This window comes from Amborella trichopoda, chromosome 11 (assembly GCF_054954075.1).
Source record: "Amborella trichopoda isolate Santa Cruz 75 chromosome 11, AtrichopodaSantaCruz75HAP2 v2.0, whole genome shotgun sequence".
Classification (NCBI taxonomy): domain Eukaryota; kingdom Viridiplantae; phylum Streptophyta; class Magnoliopsida; order Amborellales; family Amborellaceae; genus Amborella; species Amborella trichopoda.
In genome coordinates, this window is record NC_142346.1 from 40,980,971 (window position 1) to 40,999,829 (window position 18,859).

Genomic DNA, 18,859 nt, shown 5'->3' on the forward strand with positions numbered 1-18,859 from the left:
AATTAGCCCCAGCATTTTGTTTATTTAGAAATGTTTCTTGTACATTTCTTACAGGCGCATGAGTGAGAAATGTAAATGCTCAAAATTTGGCTTACATGAAAGAACATTAATATAGGATGGTTAAGATCAATAGTGTTCTACTATAGTTTGGACCATTTGATCATTTTAAAAAATTTGGGCATATCTTCTACCTTTTTATTATATTTTTTCTAAAATCAGGTAACTTTTTATTATATTTTTTTGGAAATCAAGTAAAGATAAAATTTGGAGGATGTATGCTCATCAAGCGTACGTGTATAAAATTTACTAAATTGAATAAAATTAAATGATCAAAATACTCATAAGATATTCACGGTATTATGATCATTATATTTTTTTTTTAAATACTTTTTTTAGATTATGTATGCGTGCATTGAAGTGAGAAGTATGAAAGCCCAAAATTTTAGCTCAATTCAATATATATAAAAACTTCTCAATTATCCAACCAAATTGGGGAGTTGAGTACATCCATTTTGTTAGACCTACCATAAGATGAGCTATGATTTCAAAATCTCATCTTTTTAGCAAACAATACCCTTTCATTCCAATGATCAATTGAATTTGGATAATTTCTAAATCTCCAAGTCTACAAAATCCCAAGTTAAATGAAATGCACTTTTCCATAAGGACCCAGTTTTTATGTGGCTAAGCTCGCATATGTAAAAATGCGGGCCTATTAATAAATTTATTTTTGATATGGATTTTTTTATTTAATTTTAAAGATATATAATATCTAACATGGAGATCATGAATATGAAAAAAACCAAAAAAGTTTAAAAAATTAAAAATAATAATTCTAATAAAAAAACATTTGGATTATTAGTTTCTATTGTTTTTAAATAGAACACCTACTGACATCCATCTTTACTGCACATGCAATCATGGGGACCAGCTAGCATGAAACAATTTTCGTTTCCATAAACCCCACAATTTCATAAAGTTTAACCGTATACAGTACTTTCTATTACTTGGTACTCAAAAGTCCCAACTTCCAAATTTTAGAAATGGAAACTCCCAATTTGGATTTCACCTACCAATGGCAAAATAACCCATTAAATGCTCGCCTAGTTTAACTTTCAATTACCAAAATCACATGCCTATTTCTACTGGTTAAAAAAATAAAACATGACCGTCAACCGAAAGAGTACAGTTTTAAGAAAAAATAAACTGATCTTCAAAATGAAAAAATGAAGCTATATTATAGTGATTTCATTTCATTAAATGTATAAATTATGAGATTGTCTACAATGGAGATCATAATCATTCTCGTCCCATAGATTTCAAATGGGTGGTTGTAAGAGCGTAATTGAATAGAAACAAAGTTCTAAAAAAAAATTCTCGAAATTTGTAACTCACCCCAAGCCATCCAATTTAACATCTAATAAGCGAAAATGATTATGGCCTCCATGTACAAAAAATAAATAGTGTCTTGATTGACATTCCCGTGAGTTATTTTTTACAATTATTAAAAAATTCCAAAAAAAATAATGACCTTTTATAATTGAAAAATATAATGGAATTGACAAATCGAAGTTTTACTAGCATGTGAGCTAGATAATAGATTTGCAAAATCTGAATTCCAACTAGATGGGCCTGAAATAGCATTTATCCAAAGTTTAAGATTTGTATATCCTAATGATTCATAGTTTGAAGCAAATCGAGGATTGAAATTTAGCAACCTTAAAATGTAGAATTAAGGTTCACCTCGAAAATCCATCATAAGAGGTTGTTTTAATGTTGGAAAACCCTCCAATTGATCATCTCAACCGGTGTTTGTAAAATCGAATCAAAATGGTTAATCGGATATGGGCCTAGAAGCGAATTAATCGGCCTAACTAGTTAACCGACTGATCCAACCGTTCTAATCAGGCAAGTCCCAGACGATCAAAAAAGTGTTGAAAAAATAAAAAGAATACCAAAAAAAATCTACTAAAATATGAAAAGCATATAAATAATGATTAAAACAAAACACATTCAAATCAAGTTGAAAACTAATATAAAAAAAAATTAATGAATCAAATTTGAATTAAAGTGAGTATTAATGATAAAAACAATTTTTAATATTTACCATGATGTAAGAATATTAACAAATGCATTACAAACCAAATTCTTTAATTTTAAATTTTTTTTAAAATACCGGTTGATCACCAAAACCGTTGAAAACCGGAACCTGCCACTGGACGGTTCTGATCTAACCGGACGGTTAGCGTTTAGATCGCCCGGTTTTTCTAACAATGATATCAACATCAAGATGTATGAATATGAAAAGAAAAAAATATTTCGAGTCCCAAAAATAGTGTATCTTGTAACATATTATCATATTATCTGGACAGTCCATTTTCAATATTTTCATGTGTTTATAGATCTACTTAATTTGGAACATTTTTGGACTTTAAAGTTTTATAATTAGATATCGAAATAGATTCTCAAACCATTCAAAAAATTTTAGACACGAAAATTACATATATGATAAAATTTGGAGGTCCGTCTTAATTTGATTGTTTAAAGTTACAAATGCAAACCACACCCATATATAAATACCTAATCCACATATATATGTAAATTTATTAGGTAAAATTTGAAGAGGTTATTTGCTACGTGTTAAACGAAGGCACAAAGCTCCAAGAGGGTGCAAAAACCCTAAGAGAGCATTTGATAACTGGAAGCTGGGGATTCTTTAGAACTTGTAGGTTCTAGGTCCCTGCAAATTAATTGTTAATATCTAAAAGTTCTAAAATACTTGTTTGATAACTTGTCTAGAAGTTCCTAAATACATAGATCATGCTCTATAATGATTTAACATAGGTTCATAGAGATAACTTTCTCGACTTCAAAGAGTCGAGACAAAAGAGAGAGAAAACGGGCAGAGTTAGAAAAGAGTGGACTTTGAGAGAGAGAGAAGACTTTTATAAGGAAAATATGAGTTCGAGAAAAAGCGCAACGTTAAAAGGAAAAAGTTTATAAAGTGCTCGGGCTCTAAACAAACAAATTAAAGCCCTTCTCAAAAATTTCACTAGAAGAGGTTCTTTTGATCATCTCAATATTAAGATGTATGGACATGAGAAAAAATGGACTTCAAATTTTAGAAATAATGCATCTTGTAACTTATTTTTGGACCGTCAATTTTCAAGATTTTCAAGTTTTCATAGATTTGCTCAATCTTGACTATTTTTAAAAATTCAAATTTTATAATGAAAGATGAAAATGCATTTAAAATTGTTACAAAGATTTTAAGTATTGAAACTACATTTCTCGCCACTATTTGAAAAAGCGCTTTACTTTGATTGTTTAGATCCTCAGCTCTATACAAACCCCACCTAAGTTAAAAAGAGAGGGCTAAAGAGAGATCAAGTATATGGTTAAATAGAGAAAGGAGACAGATAAAAAGGACAAATAGAGAGAGAAATGGCACTATTAAAGAGGAGTTAGAGAGAGAGGGCATGATTAGATAAATAAAGGAGTTAAAAAGATTTTGGAAGAGAAAGGCAATGGCTAAAAAGAAAAAGGAAAGGGTTAGTGAGAGTTGAAGAGAGAAAGGGCATAATTAGAGAGAGAAGAGTAAGAGATAGACAATGACACATTGTAAGGAAGAAAGTAGTTAGAGAGAGAAAGGGCAAACATAGAGAGGAGAAAGAGATAGGAAATACATGGTTAGAGAGAGAATTTAGAGAGAGAGTGTATATTTAGAGTAAAAAGGACACATGAACTGAAAATGACGATAGAACGCAAACTCCCTAAAAAACAAAAGAAGCAAACTTCCATAAACTTCCATGAGGAAATGAAAACTGCAAGTTTGCATTTTTTGGTAACCTAGAACTTCCTAAAGCTAGTTTCCTACAACACTTCCAGATATTAAACAATAAAGTACTACAATAAACTGGAACTTCCACCTTCTAGAGCTGAAACTTATAGTTATCAAATGTGCCCTAAAAGTAACGGGATCAAATATGAGCGCTTTAGAACAATCAGACCATTTATATTTGGTACAAAGCGGTCACAATTGATCTTGACTATTGAATGTGAAATTAGTTGGATGCATTTATTCCATTGACCGAGCTCAAACTTCAAAATAAATTCTTTTGAACTTTGTGACATACCCAAGTTATCATATTTCACATTGGATAGTTGTAAGTAATCGTGACCTCCTTGTATAAAAAAGTATACAATCCTGATAAGAAATCACTAATAAAATATGCCAAAAATCCTATAAAGGGGTCTAAAAGCCTAGAAATAATTGACACCAACCATGAGAGATCTGCATAAGTAATCACAAACAAAATATGCCGCATGGTCTACAAATCTTTCTTCATTTTCCATTTTCATCAAGGGCAATCATAGAGAGAGAAAGAAAGAGAGATAGGACCACATCATATGTTTGTAAGCTTATCCTCTGTATTATTGAAGTTCAAATAAGACATCAACTATTTAGAAGACGTATAGTCCGGCAAACTCCATACAATCAAGGAACTCTGTACCCAAAATTCTGCATAGGTATGGATCAACTCACAATTAATTTGCCAAACGAATTTAAAGCCATCAAATAACAACAATTCTCAGCGTTGAAGGTTGGGTTTCTCAAAACTCTCTCTCCCAAGTTTCCTCTCCCTAACAAAAACAATGATCAATTCAAAACGATGAAAGAATTTGATAGCATCGTACTCTAACTAACCTCAAGATTTTGCCCCAACACTAGCTTTTAACTGAGAATAGCGTGCTTCGAGCTCAAACCACGACTCCAAACCAATCAACTGGTTGAATTCCTCAAACGTTGCGAGGTTTTGGAGGTGGTCTCTTGTGGTCCCCTTCTCCTTGAGGGCCTTGAGGATGTTGATCATGGCTCGAGCTGATGCATAGAGAGTGGTGAGAGGGTGCAGTGCAATGTGAAATCCCATGGCTCGGAGCTCATCAGTTGTGTGTAAGGGAGTCACACCCCCTTCGAGCATGTTGCACACTCTGTAACCACGAGTCTGCCGCCCTATCTCTTTGAGTTCCTCATCATCCCTTGGGGCCTCCACGAAACAAGCATCAGCTCCTACCTTAGAGAGAGAGAGATATGTCATAACTAACCAAGAGCAAGATTTACACTTGTATATTTTATTTGGAACGTAGTTGTAGGAATCCAAGGTCCCACCTTAAGAACTCGATCCCATGATTCTTCTAGGGGATCTTAAAGGGAGCTGGAATTTAGAGAAATAGGGATCCCGCTCCCCATATAATGGGATCTCGGTCTACATGCTTGTAGAATCCTCCAAAGAGACAAGCTATACTATTAATTGAACTAGTGGTCCTCTCCTTGGTATTATAGATTTATTTCTTTAACATATATTTAACTGTGGTGTATATCACATTGTGCTATACTAGAATTATGGTATTAAAAAAACGATAGTTTAATATCATAGTAAACCAATTTATGATATTATTAAATTGTATTATTCTAGTTAATTGAAGTAATATAGCAGTGGGTAATAAGCCAAGGTAATGCTCCATTGAAAGGAGATTCTGCCTTAAACCAGCTGATATTTGAGGCATCTTGAAGATCCTTTTAAGTCAAGAAAAACAAATAGCACTTGAAAGTTAGGCTATGTGATAAAGCACGGTGTATATAAATTTAAATTTTTATTTTCTTTCACCAACAAGACCACTTACAATATCCAATTACAAATAGAATCACTCTTGAAATAAATAAATAAATATGGTTCTCACTTGCTACCACTTAAATACAACTACTTTATCCAATAAATAAAAATTTGACACATTTCTTTATGGAAATAGAAGAGCACAACAAAAGAAATAAAATAAAGCAAGTAAAGTTGCTAGAGATTACCTCAACCGGACTTAATACACCTCATACCGAGTCTCCTTCTTCCAATAGTGGTCGCGGATTAATGATCAATCTCAATCCACTAAGCATGGCAAAACCATCCAAAAGCATATAGAACTTCTCTTGAACCTAACTGCCAAGCCTCAATGCCTTAGTCTATCTTAAGCCCCCTTGGCTCAACCTTAGAGAGATGAGAGAGAAAACTTCCTAGGTGGGGCATGCCACCTTCTATCTTAAGAACGAGAAAGAGACTTAGCAAGAAAGAGAGAATTTCTATAATGGGGCATGCCTCCCCTTTCAACCTTCCAAAGAGAGAGAAAGAGATAGCTTGGAGAGGGAGAAGAGAGAAGAGAAGAGGTATAGAGTATTATGGGAGAGGAGATCCCTATTTATAGTTTTTCTAAGCCTTAGGGTTTGCCATCTTTAGTGAGATCAAATCTAGACTATTAATCTAAAAAGACTTGTGGGGTGAGAGATGTGAGTCATTAATTCATTAGATCCACCATCAAGATTCATAAGAAGGTGCTAGAATCTTATCCTCTATTTCCTAAACCTATTCCCATCAAATTTTTAAATAAGGAAACTATACTCATATTTTCTCTTTTATGGATATTCATTCCTCATTCATTCAATCAAAATATCTTGATTCACAAAACTAATAATTCATTATCTTGATTCTTTATACAAATAGGCTTTGCATTAAAATGGAAAGCCAACTTGCAAGGAGGTTTCACTCCACAAAATAGCAAGCCAACCTCCTATGGGTGGGGCATGCCACCCTATGTGCCCTCATGGGCCCCACCCAATTGCAACATGCGATTTAATTTAAAGTGAGCCCATGGCTCACAATGGGCCTTACATATATTAGTGATTATTTAAATTGATTTTTAGAATTTAAAAATAGAACTTATTTCTCTTAAATTATTTAAAACATTGACAATTAATTTTCTCTTATATTATAAATCCAAATGATAAAAATAAAATATCAAGAGAATCACAAAAATTCAAATAATCATTATGAAAATCATATATCATAAAATTAATAAAAACTCATTAATTTTGATAGGAATTGAATCTGTATAGGTCTAGAAATTATGAATATACTAGAGCACTCCACCTGCAACTGTGGATCATGATCAACACTAGCTTTCCCAAACTAACCCAGCCGTTCCCATGACCCACAGTCCACTGTAGGGGTTCATGATTGGGCCACCAAAATCAACCAATAGGCTAGGGGACGTAATCCCAATCTATGGACTACAGGTTCTCCCCTAGAGACATATCCATGGTCCCCCATACCATGATGCAACCACGCCTCCAAGGTGCATAGGGATAATCTCTCGCACATGTACACATTTCACCCTCAATGGTGGATTGCTTTCTTGATAGGCCTATCTACGTACATGCCGTGTAATGGTATAGTGACGAGGCTTTGGCCCAGTCTCTAAAGGCCAACCATTACACACAAGGTTCACATAATCCCTCGGCTCACTTATCCGAGCAACTCCGACCTCATCAAGGGATGACCCACTGAACCCTCATCGGTTTAACACTTTAACTCTATACCCAGGTACCTTGGGTTTTCCAACTCGATTGGCCTAACACGTCGAGCCAAGTCAGAGTATCATCAAATAGCATTTGCCTAGCATGGTCCCAAAGAGGACCACATTCCCACTGAGTTTACGTTTCATTATAAAATATTTTATACAAGCTCTTATAAGGTCTTCAATGGCCACATAAACCCAACAATACTACTTAAATAGCTACTCATTCCATGCCAAAGTTATGTTCTCCATTTTAAAGCTAGCACTAGCAAAAATTTTAAATTTTTTTATTTTGTTTAACTAGTATGTGGGACCCAACTCAGTCGTGCAATTATCATTACTAGATTGTGGCTTCTATTTAGGAATGAATATAAAGAACTTATGCCCTAATAGCATGTCCATCCTGCATGAGTCATGTGGTCCATACCAGCTCCACCAAGACTGGTTACTTTTGGGTGGTTGGCCATGTTGGACAAAGTTCTTACCTGTGATCATCTAAATCATTGAAGCTTCCAGTTTCCCAGCATTTGTTACTTATGTTGGAAACTGAGGAAGAAATGGTGGACCACCTCCGACTGCCTTGCCCATTTACCAGACAGGTGTGGTGCTTTCTCTTTGGATTATTTCCAATGAGCTAGGTGATGCATTCCTTGGTGGAGGCCTTTGCAGCATCTTGGAAGGGGATCCTTGCTCTAGAATAGTAGAACTTGTGCCTCTCAATGATCCTCTGGTATATATGGAAGGAGCATAATGGTAGGATCAGTGGAGGCATGGCCCACCACGTCACCCTTTGCAAGAGGATAATAGATGTGATCAAATATCCTGGGCACTTGCAAGGGCCAACTTTGTGAGGTGAGGGTTCAAAACTTCGCCGTTAATTGGATGGGGGGCCACTCTTAGACTGAAGCCTAGACCCAAACCACAACTTAGATGGGTCCCTACTTCGACTGATAACTTCAAACTCAACTTTGATGGTAGCTGCAAGGTAATCCAGGCCTTGGAGGTGTAGGGAAGAATTCAGAGATAGAACAAGGAACGCCTTGATGTCCTTCTCTAGACCCTTCGGGACTAAACTCTAAGCACGCGAAGAGTTCAACGCTCCTGATGAGATTGAGGCTGTACAAGGACTCTTTCAAGTCGCCTCTTATTGTGGAGTACAACTTTCAATGTTATACATTGGGCATAGAGAGAGTCCCCACTTTCCATGAAATTTGGCAGATATGATGGAGGAGATTCTTTCTCCGAGTGAAGCGCCATTTGCATTTGTTGCAGGTTGACGCAGATCTACAGTGAAGCCAATGAGGTGGGCGATGGCCATGCCAAGAAGGGAGCGAGATTGATTTTCTTACAAGTACATATAACCCCTCTACCATAGACTTCCATATCATACCCTAGATATGCCACCCCATCCCCATTCCTTGTTGTTTTCTTTACCATGTATACATATCCATTTGTATATCTCTTGAGTTGATGTATACCTAATCCCCCAGTAATAAAAAGTTACTTATAAAAAATAAATAAATAAATAGAGTGCCATGAATTGTGTCTATTCATTTATCATAAGGCTGAGTTATTCAAAAAGTATTGCTTAGTCAAATCACTTTGTCTGAGTTCATTGAACAGAGAACGAGGCAACACTTGTTTAAGGCCCCTTTCTGAGAAAACTCAAAGCCCAAAAATGATTCGATACACATTAGTATGAGAATTTTAGAAAAACATGCATAGATTTCCTTCGGAGTTACTAGACTCCCCATTGGAAATCTGAAGGCACATGGTTTAGCAGGATCTATAACTTAAGCTTCTGACGGTTCTGAAAATACCTCAGCATTTTTTCTTAATTACAGTTTTTCAGGTCAAACCATAATGCCTGAGTTAATGCAAGAGGAACCTAACAGAATGTTTCAGCTCCAATTTGAGAGAACTTAACAATATGCCAATTTTGGATAAATATGCAATGGCTTTTCCCCATATCAATTGTTCTATATGGTTCCATACCTAAACGTTTGAAGATCCATCTATGGGCTTTCCACTGCCAATATTCATTCTTAATTATTCAAAAACCCAAATATAGATGAATGGATCCATAGTAACTAGATATCTCCTCCTAGGTGGAGATCCTGCTTTGGAATCTCACTCTGGAGCTCTAGGAAAGGGATTTTTAAGCGATCTTAATCCTCACTGTTAGAGATCTCAATTCCAGTTATGAGTTTCTTTATTTTTAGTCACTTAGCAATGCGAGTATACCTTTAATATGGATGTGTAGCTTGCTGGCTATAAAATAAAGAATTCCTTATTTAAAGAGTATATATAGACAGACATAAACTATATATGCTCTTCACATGTGGAGCAAGATCCCTAAAACGTTGGGATCGAGATCCCTAACATTTGGGGATCTCAACTTTAACATATGCATTGCAAGGACGGCGTTCCAAACTATAGGGATCTTCGAGCCTTTCAAGGCCCCAGCTCTTGATCCTGCTCTCAATCCCAACAACTATGATTGGACCATATCTAAGTTTTAAATTACTATTTTTCTCAAACACTGCAAATGGTTTTTCTAATATGTGCCCTTTGAAGTCAAGTAGGGTGAGTTGATTTAATAGATGCCCAATTAAAAAATATTAGGTGATAACGAAATGGCATATCAAAGTTTGAATCTGCCAAATGCATGTTAAAGGAGACAGCATACATATTTCTTCCTATCGTAGATAATTTTTTCCTAATATCACAAAACTCTATACTGCTAATATCAAATACCAAAACCACGATAAGCAGAAAAGCTAGATCGTAGAATATGTGAACTAAGCTATATAACTATATGAATCACCATAACTTTCTAAAAGTGATAAAGCATGTTTCTAATGCCCCATGTAACTAAAACATTGATACCAAGCAATAATACAAATTATCCTAAATTTGGACAAGAGTATTTCCCATGAACTTTTGATATTTACCCAAAAACGAAGTAGTGATGATTACCTCCATATACAGATTGGCCCGTGAAATAGCCTCTGAAAGCCCACTTCTCGCTGATGTTGCACGAGCATCAGTCCGTGCTACAAGAAAGAAGTCTGAATCTCCAATGGCATCCCTTGCAGAAGCTATTTTGGCTGCATGCTCCTCTGCCGGTATAACCTTAATAACATACCAAACGACTATGAAAAAAGATGCTGCAAACTTTTGATGACTCCCATCAACTAAATCACCATGCTCCAAAATAAACTTTGAATATGATCACAAAATCAAGTAAAAGATCATGATCAGTGAAATTCTAGGCATGATTACATTTTCATCCTCACTGATTCACCCAAAAAAACATGATTACATTTTCATAACTTTGTATCTTGAAAAAACCCAGATTTGTCTCTTAGGAATTGCTTAATGGTTGATGTATCAGTCTGGGAGAGGAAGGCCAAGGGTTTGAACCCTTGACATTCAACCCAAAAGTCCTAGAATAGCTTACCACCCTTAATTTTTCCAAAGTAACCCACATACATATGTAGATGTAATGGAGATAAGAAATATGCAACCGTATGTTATTTTGTTATTGTGTAAATATGGAGATGTTCGAGCCAAAACAACAAGACATGAATGTTTGAAATTAAAACCCAAGCACCCAGCTTTGCTTACCTGTTTGCCGCGCATGTGCCCTTTGGTATTTTAACATGAAAAGACAACAAACCACGCATAAGTCTGGTGCAGAAAATTTGAGTACAGACAAAGAGCATTGCTTGTTTCACATGCATGGCTGTGCATGTGTGTGCATGCGTGTGTCGGTGTGTTGACGAGTGTGTGGGGCCAGAATAGTTCAAATAAGATAATATGAGGAAAGGGTCATAACTCTCGTACCGCATTTCTTAGGCCATGCTTGATCCTGGAATGAGACAATAAAGAGTGAATACAAGTGCAAAAGGATCAATGTTCCATTAAACAAGGGTACATACAATCTGACGCAACCGAATTAACATTTCTAAATAAGAAAATGACCACATAATCAATCTGATTGTGCAAATAACGCTTTCTGCAATAAACGTTTTGGGCAGTTGTTGTAACTTACCTCAAGAAAGCAACCAGCAGCACCTGCTGCAATTAAGTCTTTTACTGTCCTCTGGACATTGAGAGCATTACCACCGCCGGTATCTGAGATGAACATGAGTTTAAAAAATTCCATTTAGGTGTCATGGCAGAGCACTAGAAAGTATTGATATAAGATACACCAGTGTTTCTTGGAAAGTAAATAAGAAACAGATCCCCACTCAAGATAATCTTTTGTTCAATGCAAATGATTTAGGCTCAGACTGTCGCAGGATAAAAATGATCACAAACTCATATATAAGAGGAAAACAGGATGTCTACATTTCTTACCAGCACTAATCTGGTTTACTATGAAAATGACCAGGCACTTAATAACTCACACTGGAATTGCCAAGAGTGAGGTTACAAAGAAAAAAAACAGAAAAAAAAGGAGGTCACCAGAACCAACACATTAAACATCAGTTCCTGTATGCACAGAAAGCACAACAAAGTGTAAATAAAGAATGAAACACATCAAGGAGGAATGGGAGATGTTCATTTATCTGTATCCAGGATCAAGCTACATCAATACTTAATTATTGGCATAGCAGTTTGGTTGAGAGCATGGCAGCATGGCCTACGATATTGCAATTCTTAGGGCTCTTAATTGTTGACAAGCTACATCTCAACTTGGCTAATTGTACGTAATCATACAGTTGCAGCATTATTATCTATATAGAAGTTATTAATATTCACCAGCATACAATCTATCCATTGAAAGGGCCTAGATCAATTCAATGATTAATGTTTTTTTCTCGATAATGTTAACTGTATAGATGAAGAGAAAGTACATCATGCGAAGAGGGAACCCACAGACCGGGCCTCTTGCCAAAAAAAGACTGCGAAGAGGGAACCCACAGACCGGGCCTCTTCCCAAAAAAAGACTTACCGTGATGGTAGTCCTATACAAAAAGTGGATTAGTACAAGTACAAAACCCTTACATAATACAAGAAAAGCCATATACAAAAAAGCCCAGTCACACTGGGTCACGAGACGGGTGAGAGTGCACCATCTATAGCCAGCTGATCTACCAGGGTGTTGGACTCACTCCAGGTATGCCTCCATGAGATGGCTATATCCCTACAAATGTGAGTAATCTCGTCAAAAATCGTTGCAAGGTACCAGGGGCAAGGTGATGAGCCGAAGGCCCATGTGATGATGTTTTGAGCATCTCCTTCGATAATCAGGGGTTGACCCCAAGAGGGATCGAAAAGTCTTGTCCGAATAGGAGTGCCGACTCAGCTAGCTGTGAGTCTGCGTGACCAATGTTTCTGGAGAAGGAAGAGAGGATGTTCCCGAGTTGGTCTCGAAGTGCTCCACCCATACCTGCCGCGCCAGGGACAGTAAAGGGCCGGGATGGAAGGAGGGGTAACCCAGTTGAGGCCGAAGAGTTGGAGCAGTGAACCCCACAAAAGCAAGTTGAGAGTGGATGAAAAGATGGGAGTTGCTTTCTTCATCAGTAAGGCACATCGCACAGCGTTTGGGGATAGGGACCCCTCTATGCTGGAGATGATCCACTGTAAGGGCCTTTTGCGAGATAACGATCCAGATCAGGGCTTGAACTTTGGGAGGGGTGATGGATGACCAAGCCTGAGCAACGATGGATCTAGGGGAGAGGGAGAAGGTAGGCGGCATCATCAGTTTCTTGTAAAATGAGGCAACAGAGAACCTTCCCGAGGGCGAAGGGGTCCAAATGATTTGGTCAGAGCCCGAGGAAGCCAAAAATGTGGATTGCAACAAGGATGACAAGGTAAGAAAATTAGAGGTTTCGAGGTCAGAGAGGGGCCGCCTGAAAGAAGGACTCCAGACTCTGGGTGAACCTGAGAGAAGCACCTCCTCTGCGACAGAGAAGAGATTGTTAGTGACCAAGGAGCAGGCAAAAGTTCTCCAAGGAGGGTATGGCCCACCCAGGGGTCAGACCAGAAAAGAACACGATGTCCTACTCTAGCGTCAATTCAATGATTAATGTTGTTGCAAGATTTTCTACAATGAGGTCTAATCATTGTCAGGATTGATTTCCTTCACAAGTCAAACACAGACATTGTTCCTGAAGTCAGTAATTAAAAGATTTTCTCACAGATCTTGAGGTGTATAACTGCAGGAGCACAAGTAACATCTCAGCATCTCTTCAAAGTAGATATTGGAGATTCCTTTATCCATTTCAAGTGCAAATAAACTTGCAGATATATTTGAATATCTAATTTTATTACTAATAATTCTCCACATCAAGCGGAAGATCAAGTTTCGTTATTTGATGTTTTTGGGAATCTTTTCATGCTACTAGTGAATTATTCAAAGATAAAGAAAAGGTAAGATGATTACCTAAGTGATATACATTGTAAAATTTCTAGAAGTCATATGAGATTGGTTAAATAGGACAAAATAATCTAAAACAATTCAAGAATCAAAGTAATGAATACAGAGTATGGAAGAACAATAGTGAGCAAAGGATAAATCTGTGGTAACTTATTATATTTGCTAGAGATGCATATTACAAGAAAGATGATATTACAATCTACTTAAAGTTTTGCAAATGTACATGATTTTTAGAGGTCCGACATATCCCTTTCATTCAAAAAACATGTAGAACTGTGAATGAAAAAGCAAATTAAAGCCATTTGAATTCTAAACAATGACAAGAATACCCTTATGCCACTAAAATAAAAAGCCCACCAAGATAAGAGAAACATGGCAATTCACTTTCACAACAAGAAATATCAAAAAAAAAAGAAAAAAGAAAGACGCAAATGGACAACTAATGAAATGTTGCAATTGTCCTCATTCCAGCCTCCAAGCTTTCAATTGCACATTATTCATATTATTCATATCCAGCACAGGAATCTGAAGCCTTTCATTGCTTACCTTTCTTAGGAGTCCAAAAGCAGGTCTTGATTTTTCACTTAAGGCGTTAAAAGGGGAATGTAGTCAAACTTAACTCAACAGAAACCTAGTAAACCTCTCATGGATCAACTAGAAATTGAAAATGTTTTTCAGGGGGAATAAAGCCATAAAACAGTTTCATAGACAGACAAAAAAGATATATAGCTACCATAAGATTTCTCAGAGTCAAATGAGAACAATTCACCTTAGAATCTAAAATATTGTTATAACCAATGAGATGAGTCAAATGTAAATGATATGGAATAAGGAATTAGGACGTAACTGAGATCACTTCCAGAATGCTATTCACAATAACTTAAGATAAAATTACTGCCAATAGGTGTCGGAAGAGCATTATTTTAACTCTTAGCAATAACAACCTGTTGATAGGCTACGAACTTAACTGATTTACAGAGACATATTACGTGATAACATAAATGCTATAACTAAAACTAATATTATTTAATAAATAAAACTGGCAAGCGTATAAGCAAGGCTTTATTTGTACAGGACAGAAAATTCAAAATTTAGGCATAAGGAGTTCATGCAAAAACATTGTTGTCCGAAGAAAAATAACATCAATCCTATAAGATCATGTGTAATATTCAATGAAGATTCAGGGTTCAATAAACTTGAGTCACCTAGACTCAAGCAAATCAGACTGACATGTCAAGAGTGACATTGATTCACCTGACCTTTGGCCAAGTTGGACCTAAATCATATGGCGAGTGAACTTCCCATAACAGCTGCTAATCAAACCATAGTTGCACAACAAGTGGCACTTTTTTCTTTATTTTTTTCCATAAGCTTTCATGGTCCAATTGTGCTTTACATTTGTAGTTTACGGGCTGCATAGTGAAATGAGACATACAACAATCTCAATTTTAGGATTTTGATCAGTAGAGTGCTGTGAATAGATAAAATGTCCTCAGGAATATCCAATAATCCTTTGGCAAAATTGTGCCAGATCACTTCTCATTAACTACTATGGAACCTTCAGCCAAGGAGATAGAGAGGAGGGAACATAAAGACACCCTGAACCCAAAACCCAAACACTTGGGCCCAAAGAAGTCTCTCTATGCCAAGAATGAAGGATGAAACCAGTAAAACACAAGTCCATTTCAATCTGATTCACATATAGCCAAACCCTATGATCCTCATCAAGTCTACCAACATTCTAGTTGACATGGTCATATTACCTCCAAGTGACAAGGTAAGCCAATGGTGAGTTTGACACCTAATCGTAGAGTTGACAAGCCTGTAAGCTAATAGGATTTTTTTTTTTTTTTGGGGTAAGTAAGCTAATAGAATCCATGAGTTCTATCCCATCACAGATAAGCTCCAAACATCAGTGCCTTCTGAAGAAAACGACCTTGATAAGGAGAGATAAAACATGGTGTGTCTGCAGGTACTCTGATGAAAATCAAATCATATACCATCTAAAGAGAGAATTGAACAGGAATAGAAAACTGTGCCAAACACATTGGAACAGGTTGTCAAGATATTCTACCTCTAAACTGAAGTATAATTAGAGAAAAATGCCAAAAAAAAACTTCTATTAAAAGTACATTCCTCATAAAATCTATGACTGGTTTTTTTAGTACAATGCCAAAGCCTACATGTTAAAACATTAACATTTCAAGATCATAATCCTGATATTGCACAAATTCACTCACATCACGAAACAATTGCAGAAGTTAACCACACAAATGCCCTCTATGTAACATAATAAAATGAAAGAGAAAAATCCATCCATGCCAAGTTTTCTGATTTCTTAGAAAAAGATATGCTCCAAAAGAAACATAGAATAGAAACTCTAATCCACACACCAATTTTCTTATAGGAGCATTCTTTTTAAACAAAAAAGCAATCCCAAGAGAAAAGAGAAGAAGAAGGAATATAATAGAGACGGAATAACATGAAATCAAAAACCAAAATGCATGAGCTTACCTGCATCAGCAATGATGGGAATTCCAGGAGCCGCAGCACACACAAAGCGAGCAGTTTCAGCCATCTCTGGAGGCCTAAGAACCCAACACGTAATGAAACAAATAAAACAAGGAGCAATTCAATCACGCAAAGAAAAAATCATAGATTTTGACAATGCACAAGAAAGGAATACAGGTCAATAATAAAACATAGCCATCTCTAGAGTCCTGAAACAATGAATAGTTGAACTACCCAAAACGAATACAAGGAAAAAAAATCTGATATGGACTATGTACAAAAATGAAAAAATAAATGCATGGAAAACATAATGATCGATTAAATCAATATACACATAAACCATGAATATTTCAATCAACAAAAAAACAACAAACCAGTTCTCGACAAAATGAATCTGAAAAAGAAAAGGAAAAATTACTAGAAATATGCAGCACCTTTGGAGGCTAAGAACACGATAAATAAATAAAAATTAGCAAATGACTAAAACAATGTATATAAAAAAAAGGAAGTCCAAGTTTGGCCAAATACATTAAACAAAGAAGATAGCGCAATAGAAAACAAAGAAAGGATATTAGCATACTGGTAAAATTGCATCAGCATGCCATCTTTAGAGGCCTACATTTATAAATAAATAAAACCATGGACAATGCAATTACTCCATCGGAAAAAAAACTGAAAGCCTCGAATAAAATCAGAAAAGAAGTGAAAAACAATGAAATCATGCAACACTTAAAAACCCAATAATAAATAAACAAAAACAATGACTATATTCAATTATCCAAATAAACAAAAACAATGACTATATTCAATTATCCAACTGAGAAACCGAACAAATCTCCACAAAAATGCATAAAAAAAAAAAACAAGAAAAGGGCAATGAGCAAGTGGGTTCTTTACGTTAGCAACCCGAAGTCCGGCTTTCCAAGGAGAGAAGCAGAGAGAGCATAACCAGAGATGAAACCAGCAGAGAAACCAGACTTCTCAACAATGGCGGCCGAGAGAGCGTCATAACAACCAGGCATTAGAACAGCGCCCTGCTCCTCTATCAACCTATGAATTCTCGTAGAAGCAGAAGCCTTGAAGCTCCTCTTCTTGAGGTCAGGTTTTGTTGGGTAATGGATTCCGGTGCTCATAGACATCATCGCCGCCATTGCTGCAACTCTGAAGCTCTGTGATCCACCCTCAAACCACCAGGTGTTAGAGGAGTGAGAAAATAAGAAATTTAATGCCGTTCTCTTCCATTTGTGACGTGGACTTTTAAGTAGAATTTTTAATGGAAAATTGCTTATAAACCCGAATATGTACTTTTTAGACACTTTACCCCAACCCAATTTTTAACATGTTTTTCTAAATAATACCTCAATACAAATATTTTTTTTTTAACAAAAATATCCTTTTCATATCTAACAAATTATTTTTATTGGAGAGGGCGGTCCCGTGTTTAAAAGTGGCAATTACGAAAATATCTTTTTCTTATCTAATAAATTATTTTTATTGGAGAGGACGATCCGTGTTTAAAGGAAGCGGTTTGGTGTTTAGAAGAGGCGATCCGACGATTATTTTACTGCAATGGGTGGTCCGACGTTTCATTGTGAGGGTCCGTGGATTGGAGATATAGGTAGTGCAACGTTTTGAAACAGCGGTCCCATGTTTCATTGTGAGGGTCCGGGAATCGAAGAAATAGGCAATGCGGCGTTTTGATACAACGATCCGGCATTTTGAAGGCTCTGGCGTTTTAAAGTGGTCGTATGACATTTTGAAGGGGCAGTCTTACGTTTTGAAGTAAACAGTCCAGCATTTTACAAGTGTGATCCGGCGTTTTCTTTTTATTGGGATTCGAAAATGATTTATGTCCGAAAAAGGTATTTTCGTTATAAATAAAATAAACTTTTTTTATTGGATGTATTAGCCAAAAAAAGTTGATTTTGAAAAAAATATGTTAAAAAAAATTAGGCCGTGTAAAGTGAAAAAAAAGCTTATATTTAGGGGTTTTAAGCAATTTTTCCTAATTTTATTTATAAAAAAATAGGGTTTCAACCCATTCATATATACCCGTGCGGCTGCCCTCTAAAATTCATCTTAGATCAATGAATTTTAAAATGTGCTTGGGGATATTTTTGACGCTGTTTATATTTGATTTAACCCCATGCGTTTTACACAACGTTCATCTTAAAAGACGGACGTTGAAGAGTCAGCAGGTTATTGCACCTATTAACTCATAAAACAATTTTCCATTAGAAAAATGAGACAATTAGCATGCGGCCCAAGCCCACACAAGTAGAAATGTGAGCCCCTTAATAAATCTATTTTTGAGATGAATTTTTGGATTTAATTTTAAAAATATGTAATCTCTAATATGAAGATCAAGAATATGAAAAAATAAATAAATTTTAAGAACTAGAAATAATAATTATATTAAAAAAACATTTGGACTGTTAGTTTCAATTGTTTTTAGATGGACCACATATTTGCATCTATCATTAAGATTGATGCTTTATACTTATAGACCTCATAAGTAGAAATGTGGTCCAGCCTACATAAAACAATTTTCCT

The 18,859-nt window shown here is 36.0% G+C and overlaps 1 protein-coding gene across 3 annotated transcripts; it reads right to left on the reverse strand.

Annotated features, from left to right (window-relative positions):
* Positions 1-4,411: 4,411 nt before the first annotated feature.
* On the reverse strand, positions 4,412-17,552 carry LOC18432227 (carboxyvinyl-carboxyphosphonate phosphorylmutase, chloroplastic). Of its 3 annotated transcripts, none has more exons than XM_088852330.1 (7): positions 17,204-17,552; positions 16,310-16,383; positions 11,462-11,544; positions 11,254-11,278; positions 11,035-11,054; positions 10,384-10,539; positions 4,412-5,071 (listed from the first exon to the last, which is right to left on the reverse strand). In XM_088852330.1, exons 1-7 carry the CDS (start codon positions 17,455-17,457, stop codon positions 5,015-5,017), a joined length of 669 nt encoding a protein of 222 aa, XP_088708456.1. In that variant the 5' UTR covers positions 17,458-17,552; the 3' UTR covers positions 4,412-5,014. The 3 variants fall into 3 exon arrangements, with proteins under 3 accessions (XP_088708456.1, XP_006842388.1, XP_020521660.1); XM_006842325.4 differs by having other exon boundaries at positions 4,412-5,075; positions 17,204-17,549; XM_020666001.2 differs by lacking the exons at positions 4,412-5,071; positions 10,384-10,539; positions 11,035-11,054; positions 11,254-11,278; positions 11,462-11,544 and adding an exon at positions 12,206-13,317.
* Positions 17,553-18,859: the final 1,307 nt, after the last annotated feature.